The sequence below is a fragment of the Macrobrachium nipponense genome, chromosome 7, assembly GCF_015104395.2.
Source record: "Macrobrachium nipponense isolate FS-2020 chromosome 7, ASM1510439v2, whole genome shotgun sequence".
NCBI lineage: Eukaryota > Metazoa > Arthropoda > Malacostraca > Decapoda > Palaemonidae > Macrobrachium > Macrobrachium nipponense.
The window spans coordinates 78,633,266-78,652,203 of record NC_061109.1 but is presented as its reverse complement, the minus strand read 5'-3'; the positions used below and the strand labels follow the sequence as shown (position 1 = coordinate 78,652,203).

General features: G+C 37.2%; 1 protein-coding gene across 1 annotated transcript in view; it reads right to left on the bottom strand.

Moving 5' to 3' along the window:
- Positions 1 to 18,938, bottom strand: part of LOC135216972 (eukaryotic translation initiation factor 2A-like) — an 89,282-nt gene that overhangs the window by 15,855 nt on the left and 54,489 nt on the right. The window contains exons 6-11 of the mRNA XM_064252505.1: positions 15,754 to 15,845; positions 6,822 to 6,972; positions 4,926 to 5,140; positions 3,356 to 3,486; positions 2,966 to 3,126; positions 302 to 412 (exon numbers count right to left, since the gene is read on the bottom strand). Coding sequence (XP_064108575.1) covers positions 302 to 412; positions 2,966 to 3,126; positions 3,356 to 3,486; positions 4,926 to 5,140; positions 6,822 to 6,972; positions 15,754 to 15,845 — 861 coding nt within the window. The remainder of the gene's footprint in view (positions 1 to 301; positions 413 to 2,965; positions 3,127 to 3,355; positions 3,487 to 4,925; positions 5,141 to 6,821; positions 6,973 to 15,753; positions 15,846 to 18,938) is intronic.

The window sequence follows — 18,938 nt, the reverse complement described above, 5'->3', positions numbered from 1 at the left end:
ATTATATATTATAATTATATATATAATGTTCTATAAGTATATATGTATAATGTATCCTATATATATATATTATCTATAATATATTATATTATATATATATTTATAAATAATATATTATAGAAATATATATAATTAATATATATATGTGTGTGTGTGTGTGTTGGTGTGTGTGTGTATATGTACATATGTTAATATATATATATTATATATATATATATATATATATATATATATATATATATATATATATATATATATATATATATATATATATATAAAATACTACAAGTTCAATTATTACCTTCGTCCTTGGGTGGCTCATCAAATTCACTGAGGAATTTCTTCTCCGTAGAAGCACCTACCAAGCCAACGGTTTTTCTCTGACTTGGAGGAATGTACTTCTTTTTGGATGCTGTAATACAATTGATCAGTTGGTAATTAATATGTTGTACAACTGCACGATTAAATACTGCATCACTTTACAAAACATATTTTTTTGGCTAATTTTTTCTTTTTTATTTTCCATACAATGATTAGTTTGAAAAAAAAATTTTATAATATGAAAATTGGAATCTATTATCATAAGTAAAAAATAAAACTGCAAGGAAAAACCTTGTTTATATAGTTTTTTTTTAAGTATTCTGTCCAAATTATTATGAAATATTTAATTAAGTTTTGATAAGAACAGGCTTACTAACCGTGTCAACAGATTATCATCTGTAAAAAGATTATTTTATGCAAATAATACAGGAGTGAGTGGAGTTTGGCTTATTTAATGTTATCAGGTTATCATTGGTTTCAAGATCTTTCTATTAAAAGAAAAACAACATTATTTCAAGTTAGCATATGAAACATTTCTGTTAAAAGAAAAAAACATTAATTCAAGTTGGCTATAAAATATATCAAAAATATTATATAAATAATTTATAACTTACTTAAACTAATATAAATATATTTCGCTTTACTGAAGGGTGGTGAAATGCATTAGAAGTGTGCGGTTTGGTTGGCAAGCCTGGAACACCAAATTTTGAGGAGATTGGTGTTCATGCACAAAAACTTATAAATCTTATATGTGCTAGTTTTCTATTTAATATCATGAACATCAAATTGACAGAATATTTTTATAAATATGAAGGAGAATTCAGATATTCCAGAGAAGGAAGTTGGAAATTTTTTTTTTTTTAATAATGAATGGTTTAATGCGAGTCACATTTGGCGTAGAATGATTGAAACTGGTAACAACGTGTGAACGGAGTGATCGGTGCTTTTGGGATTTACATTAAATATCAAGATGTGAATAGCATTCATCACCCGAAACAGACTAGAAATCCCAATTTTACTAATCATATGGGGCACATAAGCATGATTTACTGTTGTTTTTAATTATGTTCAAAAGAATATATACTGACTTATCTTCAGATGATGTTGTTCCTTAATTATACTCTAAGGCATTTACTGAACTTTTATTAGTAGATATTTTTCTACTAAATGAAATTTTTTAATGTTACGTATCAACCTTTTGCCCACTATCAATATTACCTACCACCCATTACGGATAATAATATGGAAATACAGTTTTGCTTTTCTGTTTTACTTCAATATGAAGTGTAAATATTTTTCTCTCAAGGAGTGACTAATTCAGTCCTCAGCCATACGGTTATAGTATTAAGCCATTCAACACTGAAATTATCAATTATATATTTGCATAACAGCTGTTAAAGAACACTTTATTTGTTATGAAAATCGAATAAAACACAAATACTTATAAACAAAATCATCCTGCATATTATAAGATTCTCCGTCTTTCGCAGACCAGGCAAGGACCTTTAGGCCTGGCCAAACATTTATTTTACATTCTTTTATGTTTAGATTATGATAAACAAAATATAAAAAACAGTTGTGTTTTCAACATTGTATATGCAAAACATATAGGCCTACAATTTTGAGTGCTAAAATCAAACTCTTCAGATAAAAATTAATACCACAATTATTAAATTGAGAAGAAACATACGAAAGAAGGATAATAATTTTAATTTCCCTTAAATGTTATTTAGCTCGCCTGCCATAACATACATTAGCGAGTGACTTTTTTTCTTTCTTTTTAAGTCATGTGCAGGGAAAGGATCTTGCTCTAGGGCAACCTGTAACCAATTAACAGAAATTTAGTCTGTCATCATAGCACATCATACACCTGGGTGGCTGGACGAATAGATGCTAGATACCGCTTGCTGAATACTTCCATATTCTCGGAAACATTAAGGCAACTGATGCAATATTTTGTTACACGACTGTACTGAAAAAAAAAAAATTCAAAAACAATGTCCCAACAAGATAGCTAAAAGGAGAGTTCTTGAAAGACGCTCTCTTCTCCCAGGCCAAAAAATTGAACAACTGTGTTCTGCAAGCTGAGAGGAAAAGGACTGACGAATACAAATAATTGCCAAATAGACAAAAATGTTTACAAATGGGCAGTACAGATAGTACTAAGTGCTTTGAAGTAGGAAACTACTCCTGATTTCAACTGGAACTGTGGAAAAATACAAGTAGTTACCCAAGAGATTTTATATAAGACTATTTCAGGTAATACAGGTAGTGATTCGGAGATTTTATACATAAGAAATAAATTCAATTTTTTTTCTTGTACAACTGTCTTATTGGTGAATTTATTTATAAATAAAATTGATAAAAACACAGTAGCTGCTATCTTTTAAAGGTCGAGTCATACTCGCCAATCTATTTGCACTTGTGTCCATTTCACGGTCACTTTGTGAATCTGTCTCCACAATGACCTAATTTCTGGGTCTTTTTACAATTCAAGTGACAAATTACCTATCAAAATATACAGAACTTGCATAAGAAGAAGAATTCCTATCCATAATCCCTTTATTATATAAAGGATTAGTTTATCCAGACCTCTGAGTCTAATAAAGGTCATCCTATACCGTACTCCTTAAAATCCCCTTACCTGTGGCAACAGATGATTCTATACCCTTCACTGGGTTTCTGGAAATCGTGAAAGACTTAGCAGCCTCATGATTAGGAATCCAGTTGGCAGTATACAACTCTGTCTTCTCAGGAACAAATGTTTCATGTTGTAGGACGGCAGTGTAATGCCAAATTTTGTACCTATGGATATTTTAATCATTGAAGTCAAAAGGTCACATTCAACTGAAAGTATGCATCTTTTCATTTCATTAGTAAATATATTTAACAATTTTAATAAGCTGCAAGCAAACATACAAGCACAAAACATTGACATTTCACCATATATTTACTGAAAAACAAAATTCAACATAACATAATTGATGATCAATTCTAAGTAATACTTATTAAAATATTTATCCTCATCACCTACCCATTGTTAACCCTTAGGCGTGGGGAGCAAGTTGCTGTGAGAAGATACTGCCCACAAGGTGACCAAGTCATGTGCGTAGTGTCAGAACACTCTGCCTCTCCAATGATTTTTCTTGCTGCTACATCCCACATCTAAAATTAAAACATATTATTATAAAATTATTTTATAATGCCTCAAAAATGGAGATAGGTATTTATCTGGGTAGTCCTATCTAAACATTGTACACAAAATTAAAACAAAAGCGGTGGTTAGCACACAATCAAGGTAACTGTCAGCTATTCTCCTGGAGAATTTTAAAAATACGACACAATAAAAGATATTAACTCTTCAACATGGTAAGTTTAAAAATATTGTGTGTAATCATTTACTATAAATTCTTAAGTTTTCTTGTTTGCAGGTAATCAATTACTATATTACATTTCTTTTACACATACATGTTACATCATTTCGTGGTTACTTCTCGCAATCTCCAATAAATTTATTAAAAAACTTAGTTCCATCATTTGGACGTAAATTGAAACTTCCCGCTGAACTAGCTTACACAGAACAGAGGTCACTGGCTCCTTATAAGCCATCTTGAATTGTATTTCATTCACTTTCTCTAATAAGTGTTGCTTTTTTGGGAACTTTTTTTATTGCATTATGACTCCCAAGAGTAAGGCAGACTCTTCTGGTGGCAGCGCTACAAAGAAAAGAAAAATAATCTCCATGGAAGTGAAAGTTGACATAATAAAACAACAAAAGGGGAGAAACGGTCTAACATCGGCCGTGCACTGGGGTTCAGTCATACAACTGTGTCCATGATCATCAAGTATACAAAGCACATGACTGAACATGTGAAAAGATATGCTTCTATGAAATCAACTGTGATTACAAAGCAGTGTACTGGTCTCATTATCAAGATGGAATTAGTGCTTTGGCTGGAAGACCAGCATCAACAACGTACCACAGTAAGCCTAATGTTGATTCAGGAGAAGGCTAAAAGTTTGTTTGAATCTTTGAAAAGAGAAAAGGGGAAGGGAGTGAAAGTGAAGAGTATGGGGATAACAAAGGTTGGTTCATGCAGTTTAAGGCCCATGTAAATTTGCACAACCTCAAGGCGCAACGGGAAGCTGCTAGTGGTGACGAGTGAATTTCCTAGTGCATTGGCTGATGTAAAATCAGGGATGGGGGTTACTGTGCCGAACAGGTGTTTAATGCAGATGAGACCCAAACATACATTGCCGTCCTCCACCCAGTAGCATAGTCAAGCCCGTCTCACCCCCTTTTTGCAATGCCCAGTATACAAGCCAACCACAGAAGTTGAGGTAAGGAATTGTTTCTTTTTATTTACCATACAATAAATGTAAGGATGTACCCTTGTACTACTGTACTTATGTGCTCAGGAATTGTTTTCTTTTAATTTTATCTGATTCAAGTCATTACATCTGTTTAAATTCCAACTTGCAGACAAAATCAGGTTACGTCCTTGCTCGAGGAACAGATCTTGGACGTAAACCAAGACCCTACTGTACATTAAATCCTTATTGACTATCAAAATGTAAAAAAAATACCTAGCTCCCTTTCATACCTCATACCGGCCAGGAATGTTGCCAAAACCGCCAATCATGACAATATTCCCAACAGGATTTACAAGGACTGTATTTCGAGCTCCTGTACCAAATTCTGCAACAGCATCGCACTTGTGATTGAAGAGTGTTGCTTTGGACGGCATTGTTCCATACACTGTGAAGAATTCTTGCCCACTTGGACACCAAGCCACAGAGTGGATATTTCCTGTCTTGCCTACCGAAAAGAAATTCACAAGCATATGAAATAGTAGGTACATCCAACAACCTACAGATAATTTTAAATATAAACATACATCTAGCACCTACAGATAATAGACTAGAAGGGTTTTCTTAAACTGCATTAGACTATGATAAAAACATTAATTAAACCCTTCTAAGCTGCATTAGACTATGATAAAAACATTAATTTCCTATTTCCTACAAGCTTTTTTTTTCAATAAACAAACCACAATAGTAATATATGAATGATGTATTTCAATGATACAATTGGTTTTTCCATAGACAAATAATTTTCATATTTACAGACTCTTAGATTATCATTAAGTCTAAGGCTAAATTTGCATACTATTAAATATTATTCAAATTCTTAGTTAACTTATTTCTTAAGCAATTAGTTTTAAGCTGTCTATATCTTAATAATCCAATCTACAATACGATGACATTAAAAAAAATTTATGACATTAAAAAAAAATTTATGAACACTATCAAAAGTCCAAAATTTACTTCACATAAAAAGGAATATTAATCTTTATATAAATTAACAATACATACAGAGAAATATATTTAGCTACTTATATTCCTTTAAGTATTAACTTCAACCACAGAATGGCTTTCCACAAGTAGGTTAATATGTAAGGTAAGGTAAGAGTATATAAAGATACTTAAAATAACAGCCCTAACAAAACTAAACTGAGTGGGAAGAGTACACAAAGCTAACTTTTTCAGCTGTTTATCAATTTCTGCTCCATAAAATCAACCATTAAAATTAGCCTTAACTCACAAATTCAAATTCCCATGTGCAAACTCAAGCAAATATATATGCAATTCCCAGAATTACTTAATGTACAAACTTTTAATAGCTAATATTCCTTTCACTTAATGGAAAAACCTTGATGATACTGCATTCTTTCATTTGCCATTGACATTCTGAAAACGTTAAACAACTTCTTAAGGTTTCCAATGCCATCCATACTTTTGAAAAAAACAAGAAAACCAAAAAAAAAAAGGCATAAATAATTACAGCATGAGATATGAACACCTGGTCAACTTGTATAATGAAAAGCCTGTCAATCTAATTACACTGTGCAGATACATGATTGCTATTTTATTAAGAATAAAGTTCCATTTCTAAGCTAAAAAGAAAACTATTAAAACTGATATCTCATGAGAAAAACATCTTTCACAAAATTGCTCATCAGTCTTGAATCCCACTTAAAGACCTTACCATTTCAATACTCAAGTCAGTGATACATTGAGTCAAAAGAACTCATAAGGTCATTGGAATTCTGTTATGCTGAAAAAAATTTTCTCACCTTACAACAATTTACTTATAAAATGCTGCACATGCACAGCAGTAATTTAGCTACCAATCTCAATTTCAGTTTTCAATTACATTCTTTTGAATTTCCAAAACAAATATTCACCCAAAAACTTAAATTGAAACAAATACAGTAGTACCTCGGACTTTGAACTTAATCCATTCCAGAAGGCTGGTCAAAATGAGATTTGTTCGATATATGAAACATTTCTCCTTAAGAAATAAAGGGAATCGGGATCATTCGTTCCAGCCCACCCAAACAAAGTTCCCCTTTTCAATTCTTTTTATTAGTGTTTAAAGGTTAAATTAAGAGAGTAAAGTAATAAAACATTACATATTTAACAACAAAAGCACTTACTGAATGAGATCCTACTTGAATCGCCTCTTGTGTTCAGGTAAAATAACATCTGTTCTCCATAATATGAAGTTCCTGATTTATCAACTTCTGCAGCTGTTAACAGCAAGCAAGCACTGCACTGTTTGTTCCAATAATTTTCTACTGTGTCCACCTGCAGGGAAAAAATTCTGTGTGAATACATTAAAATAAATTTAAAGTAGTAGGATCCATGGTGCTACTGTTACAAAGTATGAAGTAAAACTTATGAAAAAATGTTTAGAATTACTTGATGAATTTAACCAAAGCTGCACTTACACTTTTGGACATTACCTCTGAAGGAAATTCAACTCCAATTTTAGAATTTTTTCTGGACAAATTCCACCATAAAATTCAGTAAATTCTTTAAAAGCTCAAAATATCCTAATCCACATGCACTAAAACTAAACCCTTGATAAAATAATATAAAAAAAAATATTTAGAAACATTCCATTAAGTAATTTTCTCAGAACAAAATATCCCAATTTTTCTGCTCTTCTGGATATGAGGGGCAGTATAGCAACAAAATTCTTTCATGGTTCTACTATGTTCACAATTTTGAAGCTATGTCAATGTAGGTACATGAAAAAGACGCATTTCACATGTACCAGTATTATTATGTTATTATTATGTTCAAATATTATTTCACATGTTGCCGCCGCCATTAGAGTATCCCATGTTAAGTCCAGTATATGATGGCAACATTTAAGTATTGGCAACATTGTAATTATTGCTCTCGTGAGGCAGTCTCGTCTCGTCTGTCTGTTTGTTAAGCTGTCTGCTGTTTGTCCCCTGGATCTTGTATATATTTCTACAATAGACATTTAGAACCTACATTCAAGTTGTGTCCTTGCCCCTCCACTTAAGGTTAAGGAGTTTACCAACACATACATGGCGCAGTGAACTTGCGGAAGTGTCGTATTGTTTGAAGCTTATCAAGACTTGGACATCGGGAACCGGACGGTCATCGCCTATTGGGATGAACGTTCAATTCAAAAGTGCTTTCGTGGTCCCCACTGATTCATTCTATGTCATGTGCAGTGTAGTGCCTCAAGTACTCAGTGAAGTGTTGTGCAGTGCATTGTGCTTTTATAGTGCCTTTTTTGTGTGCTCTAGTGATTTTATTGAGTATGCATTTATTCTGTTGTGGCTTCGCCGGAGCACCGACTGTCACACCCGCACTCATGCCATGTCACGGGATGACTGAGTCGACTTGGCAACGTCGCCTTGGATGTGAGCTGCCGTAGGCAGACACTATCGTTCATTAGTCCCCTCGTTGGCTGACGTATTTCTCGCACATACGACACACTCACGCTTCAACGAATTTTATTTATTATTCTCGTATCAGACGTTTTGGAATAATTTTAATAATTTTGTTGAAACTTTATTCTTGCGCACTGCACATCGACAATAATGACGGACTCGAAAGGTACGCCTGCAGACCAATTAGAAGAGCCCACAGAACAGTGGTCAATCCAGTAATGTGGGCGCGGGGCCCACACTCTGAGTGTTGGGGGAGTGTTGGAGCATCCAGTCTCTCCCTCCCCACCACTCTTAAGCCCCCATCTACCTCTCAAGCTACTGGGACAGATTTCCTCGCTTTGATTAAGTTTTTAGAGGAATCTCGCTTGTATGAGGATGATAGAAGAGAAGAAGAAGGGGAAGATGAAAACAAGAAGACAAGACAGACAACGTGAAGAAGAAAGAAGAAGGGAACAAGAAGCAATTCGCCTTAGAGAAGATGATCTTAGAAGAGAAGAGGAGAATGCAAGGTTTACTGCCCTCATTCAAACTCTTGCACCAATCATCCATTCTCGTTCAGGTAACCCTTACTTACAACCTGGCACAGAGGTGGTTTCGAACCATCCAGTCAACCCTCCCTTCCACCACCACAGAAAGCAACCGCGCAAACGCCACCCCCACTGAAGGCAGATGCAACATTCCAGATGTTCAGGGAATGGAGACGTCGATGGGATGACTATGCTGTCATGGTGGATCTTTCTAAGCTTCCACGGGAAAAACAAATGATCCAGATGAGGATGTGTTTAACCCTGGAAACGCAGCGTGTTTTAGAACACACACTTCAAATATCTCCCTCTACAGATAAGCCTGTAGATGAAGTCCTGGACGCCTTACAGTCACATATAAAGGGTTTAAGGAATGAAGTACTTCGCCGAAGAGAGTTACTTAGCTGCAAGCAATCGGAAGGGGAATCTTTCACTGATTTCTATGTGAAACTTCGACGCCTTGCGGAAGAAGTTGATTTATGCCCAGGTACCGCCGTCGCATGTGAAGAGACCCAGCTGAAATGATTATCTTGATGGGCATTCGAGACGCGGACTTGGTTCAGAAGTTGATCGCCTTGGATGCCAATTCTTCTTTGCAAGATTTCATCACCACCTGTCGGTCGTATGAGGCGGCTAAAACTGCAACTTCTGCCATACGTGCCCCAACTAATCAGCTGTGTGCTGTTTCGGCCTAACAAGAGAAGCAAGAAGTCAAGCGGAAAGCATCCACCTTCGCCGAAACCCTCGAACCCAGCAACTTGGTGCCAGTACTGTGCTCGTCAGCATGATCAAGACAAATGCCCTGCGGCCAACAGTACTTGTAAAAGCTGCGACCGCGTTGGCCATTGGTCCAGGACCATGAAGTGTCCTGCCAGCAAGGTCCAGTGCCGTCTGTGTCACCGCATTGGGCACTTCGATAAGTGTTGTAGGGAGAATAAGAAGAATCTTCGTCAGGACAGATCTTCAAGCAAAACAGTGGGTGCCTCTTCAGTCAACAAAATCGCAAGATTCAAGGACCAGCTGTCGTCGCCTAGGATCGCCTCGCACCATTTCCAAGACGCCCAAACCTATCTGTGTCCTCTTCGTCGTTTGGCGATGTTAAGTCTCGCATTAAAATGTTACCAGACACAGGTGCCGATGTCACTGTAATTGGAAAGCAGCACCTTGACACATTGGGTATCCCCAGGAGCTGTTTGCTGACGCCTCCGCAAAGTGCGACGTTCACCGCGGATGGATCTCCAATGTCACCTGCTCTGGGTATATTACAAGTTACCCTTACACTAGGCAAGCGATCCTGTCTTGCCAGGATTCAAGTGCATGAAAATGTGGAATTTCCACTTTTATCCTATGGTCATTGTGAGGAACTGGCCATAATATCTCCTGATTTCCCTAAACCTATTTTAGAGGTCAAACACGTTAATAGAGCCAAGGAGCTACCCATCTCAGCGACCACATCACCTTCAGCAGCAAAGGAATACTTTCTTCAAGAGTTTCAAGATGTGTTGGTCTCGAAAGAAGAGTTGAAGACAGCTCCTCTCAAGCCTATGGCTGGTCCTCCCATGAGAATCCACCTTAAGGATGGCGCAGTGCCTTTTGCCATCCACACCCCAAGACAGATTCCATTCGCTTTTAAGGACCAAGTCAAAGAAGAGCTTGACTCCATGGTGGCCCAAGGGATAATCAAACCTGCTGGTGATGACCCGTCAGTTTGGTGCCACCCTCTCGTCGTCGTTCCCAAGAATGGGACAGGAGTACGAATCACTGTCGATCTGACCAAGTTGAATAGCCAGGTTTCTCGTCCAGCCCATCCTTCACCCACACCCTATGCCGCTATTCGCAGTGTAGGCCCGAAGGCTCATTATTTCACCACAGCCGATGCTCTCTATGGTTACTGGCAGATGGAACTGGCAGAAGAAGATCAGCATTTAACCACCTTTATTACGCCATATGGTCGGTTCATACATTGCAGAGGACCGATGGGCTTCGCAGCTACTGGAGACGCCTTCTGCCTGCGAGGTGATATGGCCCTTCAAGGTGTCCAAAACTGTGTTAAGGTCATAGACGACCTTCTCCTCCACGACGAAGACTATGCTACACACCTTCATCGTATCCACGAAGTGCTCACCCGGTGCCGCAAGTTTGGGATCACACTCAACAAGGATAAATTTGTGGTCGCTGCACCCTCCGTGAATTTCTGTGGGTACAATCTCTCAGGAGACGGCATCTCAGCTGATAAGCAGAAAGTCAGTGCCATCAAGGATTTCCCAACCCCTGCTAACCTGACAGACCTCAGATCGTTTATGGGATTGGTCAACCAGTTGGACGGAGTTCACGCCTGACATCTCCATTGCAGCCCAACCTTTACGTCCCCTGATGAGTCCCAAGAGAACATTTGTTTGGACCCCCGACCATGATGAAGCATTTCAACGTGTCAAGTAGCTCTCACCAGTCCACCAGTTCTCGCCCTCTTCGACCCAGACCTACCTGTTGTTCTTCAGACGGACGCTTCACGCCTCCACGGCATTGGATATGCCCTCCTGCAGGACCATGGTAATGGACACCTGCGTCTAGTTCAGTGTGGTTTCTCGGTTTCTCGCTGACGCAGAGACACGATATGCCACCATCGAGCTTGAGATGCTAGCCGTTGTCTGGGCAATGTCGAAATGTAGGCTATATTTAGCAGGCCTACAGAATTTTACTCTGATGACGGATCACCGGCCCCTTATACCTATTCTGAACAGTTATACGCTGGATGCCATCGAGAACTCTCGTCTCCAGCGCCTCAAGGAGAAAATCTCGCCCTACATCTTACAGCTGTGTGGCGTGCGGGTAAGTTGCTGTGCATCCCAGATGCATTGTCTCGCGCCCCTCAGTCAGCCACCCCTCCACACAGGAGGACGAGATCTCGGGTGCTTCTTCCGCTGCTCATCTTCGAACTGTCATGGCTGTGAACGCCGTTATACTTTCAGACGAGTCTCCAGCTCAGGATCCCGACAGGATACTTCAGGATCTTCGTGACGCAGCGAAAGCAGATCCTGCGTATACTCATCTACTCGATTGTGTCACATCAGGATTTCCTCGCAACAGATATGACCTTCACAATTCCTTACTTCCTTATTGGAAACTACGTGAAGATCTCTACGCCGATGGTGACCTTGTCCTGTATGGAGCAAGGGTTGTAGTTCCTGCCGCTCTCCGTCGTCGCACCTTGTCCCACTTGCATGACAGCCACAGATGTGGAAGCAACCAAGCGCAGAGCAAGGCAGTCAGTTTTCTGGCCTGGCATTGACTCTGATATTGCCAACACAGTCAGAGCTTGTGAGGCATGTCAGACATTGCAGCCATCTCAGCCGCAGGAACCTCTAATGAATGACGACAACCCGACAAGACCCTTCGAGTCCGTCTCAGCCGACTTCTTTGTTGTTGCAGGGAAGTCTTTCCTCGTCGTCGTCGATCGCCTGTCAGGATGGCCTGTTGTTGCACCCTGCCAAGGCGATACTACCGCTTCCAATACTATCAGGATCTTCTGCCGCTATTTCCGTGAAGTTGGTGTCCCCCTTCGCCTAAGGACAGATGGAGGCCCCCAATTCACCAGCGCAGAGTTCAAGGATTTTAGGAAGCGATGGGGAGTTCGACACATGGTAACCTCACCCACTACCCACAATCGAATGGTCACGCTGAAGCCGCTGTGAAGTCGATCAAGCACCTCATCCTCAAAACAGCCCCATCTGGCAACATTGATTGTGAAGCATTTGACCGAGGCTTATTGGAGCTCAGAAATACTCCTAACTTTACTGGACGCTCTCCATCTGCCCAGATCCTGTATGGCTGTCCTCTCAGGTCATGTATCCCTGCCCACCCTCAAGCATTCTCCAAGGAGTGGCAGGTCAAGACCGAAGATTGTGACCGCCGTGTTGCCGCTCGTTACAAGCAGGTAAAAAGACCAAAGTACGACAAGCATGCCCACCCCTTACCCACGTTGAGCGTCGGACAGCAAGTTCGGATTCAAGACCCGACCTCTCATCGTTGGGACAAAGTTGGCACTGTCATGGGTCATGGAAGGTCAAGAGACTATCAAATTCGTCTCCCTAGTGGTCGTGTGTGGTGGCGTAATCGTCGTTTTCTTCGCCTGGTGCCACCCACTAATAGTGACCCCTTTCTCCCTGTCCCTGTGGCCCCTAGCCAGGACCTAGAAAGAGAGTCCTTAGTCAGTATTCCTCCAGTAAACCCACGTCGTTCCCAAAGACTCATGGAAAAGGAGTCCGCTCGAGAATGCACTACGAGCGTGAGGGGGAGGGAGGTGTAGGTACATGAAAAAGACGCATTTCACATGTACCAGTATTATTATGTTATTATTATGTTCAAATATTATTTCACATGTTGCGCGCCATTAGAGTATCCCATGTTAAGTCCAGTAATATGATATGGCAACATTTAAGTATTGGCAACATTGTAATTATTGCTCTCGTGAGGCAGTCTCGTCTCGTCTGTCTGTTTGTTAAGCTGTCTGCTGTTTGTCCCCTGGATCTTGTATATATTTCTACAATAGACATTTAGAACCTACATTCAAGTTGTGTCCTTGCCCCTCCACTTAAGGTTAAGGAGTTTACCAACACATACAGTCAAAATTCATCATTTCAAGTCAAATGAGGAATACAAATACCATACAGTCAGATCTCTTTCAGAGGGGAATTCTGTGATTAGTGCTTTTACTTTGCCCAATTAGCTAGTGGTCCTGCCAAAAGGGGGGGGGGGGGGGTTGCTATGAGTAGAGCTAAAGTATAGTGCTTTGCTGGCTTCACTGTGCAACACTGAATGATGTGTGCAGTAACCTTTGTATAATGAAAATCCATATATATATTATTTACAGTAATACCTTGAAATATGAGTAATTTGTTCTGTATGTCAAACAAATTTCTCCAATTTAAAATAACTGAAATAAATTTAATCCATTCCAGCCCTGTGAAACATCCCCAAATCATCCTAAATTATGAAAAAAGTGTCCTGTTTTTAATTAAGAAACACACATGTACAAGTATTCTCTGACTTAGGATGCGGTTAGGTTTCAAACAACCCATCGTGTGTTGGAAAATCGTATCTTGCATATGCCTGTCCTACACTAGGGTAATCAATAACATCTTTACATATAGGGTTGCCTAGCCTACACTACATAGTATTATAATATTTTATCAATATAAGCCAATTCTGGAGGTTCAATACATTCTGACTATGATAGCAGAAAAAAAAAATAATGGACACGAAACGACAATCGGACTCGGTCAGGCATTGGTATAATTGAGCGATCTCAAGACTGCCGATGGCTATGTACTATAATTATATAATAAAAATGTAACGAATATGTATCTTTTCCATGAATCTTTCAAAATATTGTACACTGCTTCTCTGTATCCAATAATATTGTATGTATTCTCATATTATTGTACAGCAGTCCCCGGGTTACGACGGGGGTTCCGTTCTTGAGACGCGTCATAAGCCAAAAATCGTTGTAAGCTGGAACATCGTGAAAAATCCTAAGAAAACTTTACTTTTAATGCTTTGGGTGCATTGAAAACTATGTTAACTGCATTTTTATTGCCTTTTTCATCAAAAAAAAACCTTCAAATATTAATTATTTTGCAGTTTTGGTGTCATATTTCTTCTACCTGATGAGCGTTGTAGACGTCATAACCCTAGAACATGCATCGAAACCCTGGAATTAATTTCTGATGAATATAATTTAAAAGCACCTTAACCTCGGAACGTCGTAAGCCGAACCTGTCGTAACCTGAGGACTGCCTTTATTATAAAATTCTAACATATAGCAGTCAATATTTTGGGTTGGAAATCAGCTGATGTCGAATACAAGTTTATTTTGATGTATTTAACTCAATTCTGAGCAAATTTTCTTGCTTCTAGTTAGCATAAACAAATATCTAGATACTTTAATTATATGAGACAAGTCATTTTTCGTTATACGATGCATTTTTAAGTCAAAATATGACTTTAATAAGTCTCATTGTGAACTAAATTATTTTTTCCTTAACAGATTGGGGGCATACTTATTGTGTAAGTAAATTTATGTGATTCCATTCGCTATTTTCACTTGATTTCATTGTAATATGAGCTTTACATTATCTGTTATCGGCATGAAAACAACAGTAAAATGTGTTCTTTCAAGCCCAGTAGTTTTGATTAAAATTATTTTCTCTCAATTTTATCTATGGTTGTGTTTGATGGCATAAGTTTACAGGAGTTTTATCCTTGTTGCCAATGCACGATAATAGGCATTAGTAGCTTGAACAGTTTTCTCAGCTTCAGCTACAACTTGGTTTAAATTTAACAGTATATTTCCTTGCTGATCTTTGAGCTACAGCAAATAAAGTTATTACATAAAATATATCAGTCCTATTCTACATAACGTCATTTACTATAACATAAATAATATCGCACGATGGTTGAAATACTAGCCGGTTGTACTTAGCAAAAAAGCTGTTTTTTGTTCGGTTGTTCGAGGCTTTACACATTTACACAACGAGTATGTAGAACGTAAAACAATACTTTCATCAATCTCTTTTGCTGTGTTTGAACTTGTTTAACTAGAAGATGAGTTTGCTTTTGTCTGCCCTTTAAAATGTTAAGTAAATGTGACAAACAAGTGTCATCAAAAAGTCCTGATGCTGGACCCATGCGCCAACTAGCGCAGCCTCCCAAAGCACAACTCGGTTACTCGTATCTCAGAATTACACTTGCATCTCGGACAAAAATATGGACCAATTCGCAGCTCATATCTCATAAAATTCGTATGTTGGGCTGCTTGTATCTCAAGGTATTACTGTACAATACAGGTGAACTGAACCAATTTTACTCTTTTCACATTTTCTTTAATGAGAATATTTCTAAAATCAGCTGATCAAAAGCAAAAAACCATCTTAATTGAAACAATACTTTTATGAATGGGGAGGTAATTCCATATAAAATTACTTAAAACATAACCACCAGTTGTCACCATTACAAAATTTCTTCCACATCATCCCTGTTAATAACAATCTTCAGTCAGAGTACAGATTCAACCTGTAATTTTAAAAAATGGTAAATAACTTTTTTTCTAATTTATTTTTTTTATACCCTACCTTAAAAAAGCTTTTATTTGCTAGAGCTTGACTAGCTTCTTTGAAGTCAGGGTATCGATAAAGATGCACATACGCTGGAGCACCTTTGATACCTGGCAAAAAAAAAAAAGATGGAAATTAAACATGAAAAAATAGGTTTTGACACGGGAAAACCCTGTTTTTGGTAGTCGCTGCTGGGTCCTAAAGGTGCAATGTTCCGATTATCAGTGCCTATAATAGTTATGGTGCCATAAAATACATTACAGAGATGCCATAAACCACAGTTTTGGTTAATGACAATTAACCAAAAAAGTGCACCCCACTAAGAACATAACACCCCGCTGGTAACTGGGGACTGCCTGTAATTAGTTTCCAGCCCAAAATTACTCCCTTAACCCTTAAACGCCGACTGGACGTATTTTACGTCGACATTTTTTGTCTCTCGGGTGCCGACTGGACGTATTTTACGTCGACATACAAAAGTTTTTTTTAAAATTCGCGGAAAAATACTTTTTATCCTACCAGCCAAAAACTCTTGAATCACGCGCCTTGGGGGATGCTGGGAGTTCACGGATCAAGGTGTTGTTTTGTTTACAATCGTTACGCAGGCGCGCAAGCGCGAATTTCTTTCTTGCCGCACTAAAAAGTATCTGTGACACATCTCGGGAATTATTTCGTCACTTTGACATAATTTTTGTACCATTTTAAATTAGCCGTTACATGGAGTATTATATATGAAAATGTGTGCATTTTTATGAAGAATACAACAAAAAAAAATACTCATGATTGTAGCTTTTATCAGTTTTGAGATATTTTTATATAAATAACGATAAGTGCCAAAATTTCAACCTTCGGTCAACTTTGACTCTATCGAAATGGTCGAAAAACGCAATTGTAAGCTAAAACTCTAATATTTTAGTAATATTCAATCATTTAACTTAATTTTGCAACTAATTGGAAGTCTCTAGCACAATATTTCGATTTATGGTGAATTTATGAAAAAACTTTTTCCTTACTTCCGCGCGGTAACTCTTCCGAAAAAATCATACATGCGATTGTGGTAATGTTTGCACCATTTTAAATTAGCTGTTACATAAAGTTTTATATATGAAAATGTGCGCAATTTCATGCACAATACAACTAAATACAACCCATGGTTGTAGCTTTTATCAATTTTGAAATATTTTCATATTAAAAATGATAAGTGACAAATTTTCAACCTTCGGTCAACTTTGACTCTACCGAAATGGTCGAAAAATGCAATTGTAAGCTAAACCGCTTATATTCTAGTAATATTCAAGCATTTACCTTCAGTTTGCAACAAATTGGAAGTCTAGCACAATATTTCGATTTATGGTGAATTTATGAAAAAAATAACATTTTCTTTACGTCCGCGCGGTAACTCTTCCGAAAAAATCATACGTGCGATTGTGGTAATGTTTGCACCATTTTAAATTAGCCGTTACATAAAGTTTTATATATGAAAATGTGCGCAATTTCATGTAGAATACAACAAAAAATAATTGAAGGTTGTAGCTTTTCTCATTTTTGAAATATTTGCATATAAATCACGATAAATAGAAAAAAAACCACGTTCGGTCAACTTTGACTCTACCGAAATGGTCGAAAAACGCCAATGTAAGCTAAAACTCTTACAGTCTAGTAATATTCAGTCATTTAACTTCATCTTGAAACAAATTCGAAGTCTCTAGCACAATATTTAGATTTAAGGTGAATTTTAAAAAAAATCTTTCCTTCCCTCCGCGCGCGGATTCTCCGCCACAAATCTCCGAAATGCGTACGTTCCATTCTCAGAATATTTGCTCCATTTCATATTTGACATTTTATAGAGTTTTATATATGAAAATGTGCGCAATTTCATGTAGAATAAAACGAAAAATATTTGAAGGTTGTAGCTTTTCTTATTTCCGAAATAATTGCATATAAAAAATATATATATAAAAAAATTCGACATTTGGTCAACTTTACCTAGTCAGATATGGTCAAAAACTGCATTTATAAGCTAATATTCTTACAGTATAGTAATATTCAATCATTTTTCTTCATTTTGAAAGAAATTGGAAGTCTCTAGGACAATATTTAGATTTATGGTGAATTTTTGAAAAAAATATTTGTTTACGTCCGTGCGTTACGAATTCATGCATTATTTTGTAATATTTTCTCTGTGTTGCTTTTATCGTTTTACAATGTGTTATATACCAAAATGATCGCAATGTAGTGTACATTACAACGAAAAAAGAAGTAACTCGTTACCTTTAACCGTTTCGCGCACAGCGCGATTTGAATACAATTATATATGAAATTTCGTTTTTGCGCTATCATATATCGCATTATTTATATATGATAATGATAATTTTTTTCATTTCTGATGGTTGCATACTAAACTTCAGCCAATGACAAAAAAAAGGAGCCAAAAATGAACTCTTAATCTTGAAAACTAAGCGCGCTGTGATTTTTTGAAAAAAATATTTTTTCCGCTTCCGCTCTCACTCTGAAATACCTCCGGCACACGGGAGACATTTTTTTTTTACCGCTTCGGCGTTTAAGGGTTAAAAAACATTTTTAATCACAATAATTGAACTTTTGGTGACAATATAAGTAGTATTAATTGAGAAATACGGTATTTGCTGGCTTATTGCACACACTTTTTTTCATTTTTAAATCTATCAAGAAACTGCCCTGCACCAAATGCAGCCATATTACATATGTTAGACCGAGCACTGTAGACTAGCCTATGGCAAGCATACTGGGTAGGCACAGAAATTGTGGCTAATAATAATACACTGAAAAACAAGCCTAATTATTAAAGTAAATTGATAAACTGGAAAAAAGTATGAAATCATATGTAAATTAATGCTTGTCTTTAAACAAAAACAAATTAATAAACACCATTTATGTGTTAATAGGACGGCGCTTTGATTTTGTTTACATCCACTCATTGGAAATGGCTGACAGGCTAACTGCTGACGTATCGTAACCAATTTTTTGTAAGACTACGATAACAAGTCGGATAATTAGGCTTTTTTTTTTATAAATAAATATAAAATATGGAAAACAAGCTGATAACCGCTGACATATCAGAAGCAATTTTTTGTAAGTTTGTAATAACAGACAATATTTTTTCAATACGTATTTTACTATTATAAAAAATAAAATATTGAAGCCACTAACTGTGATAAAAGACC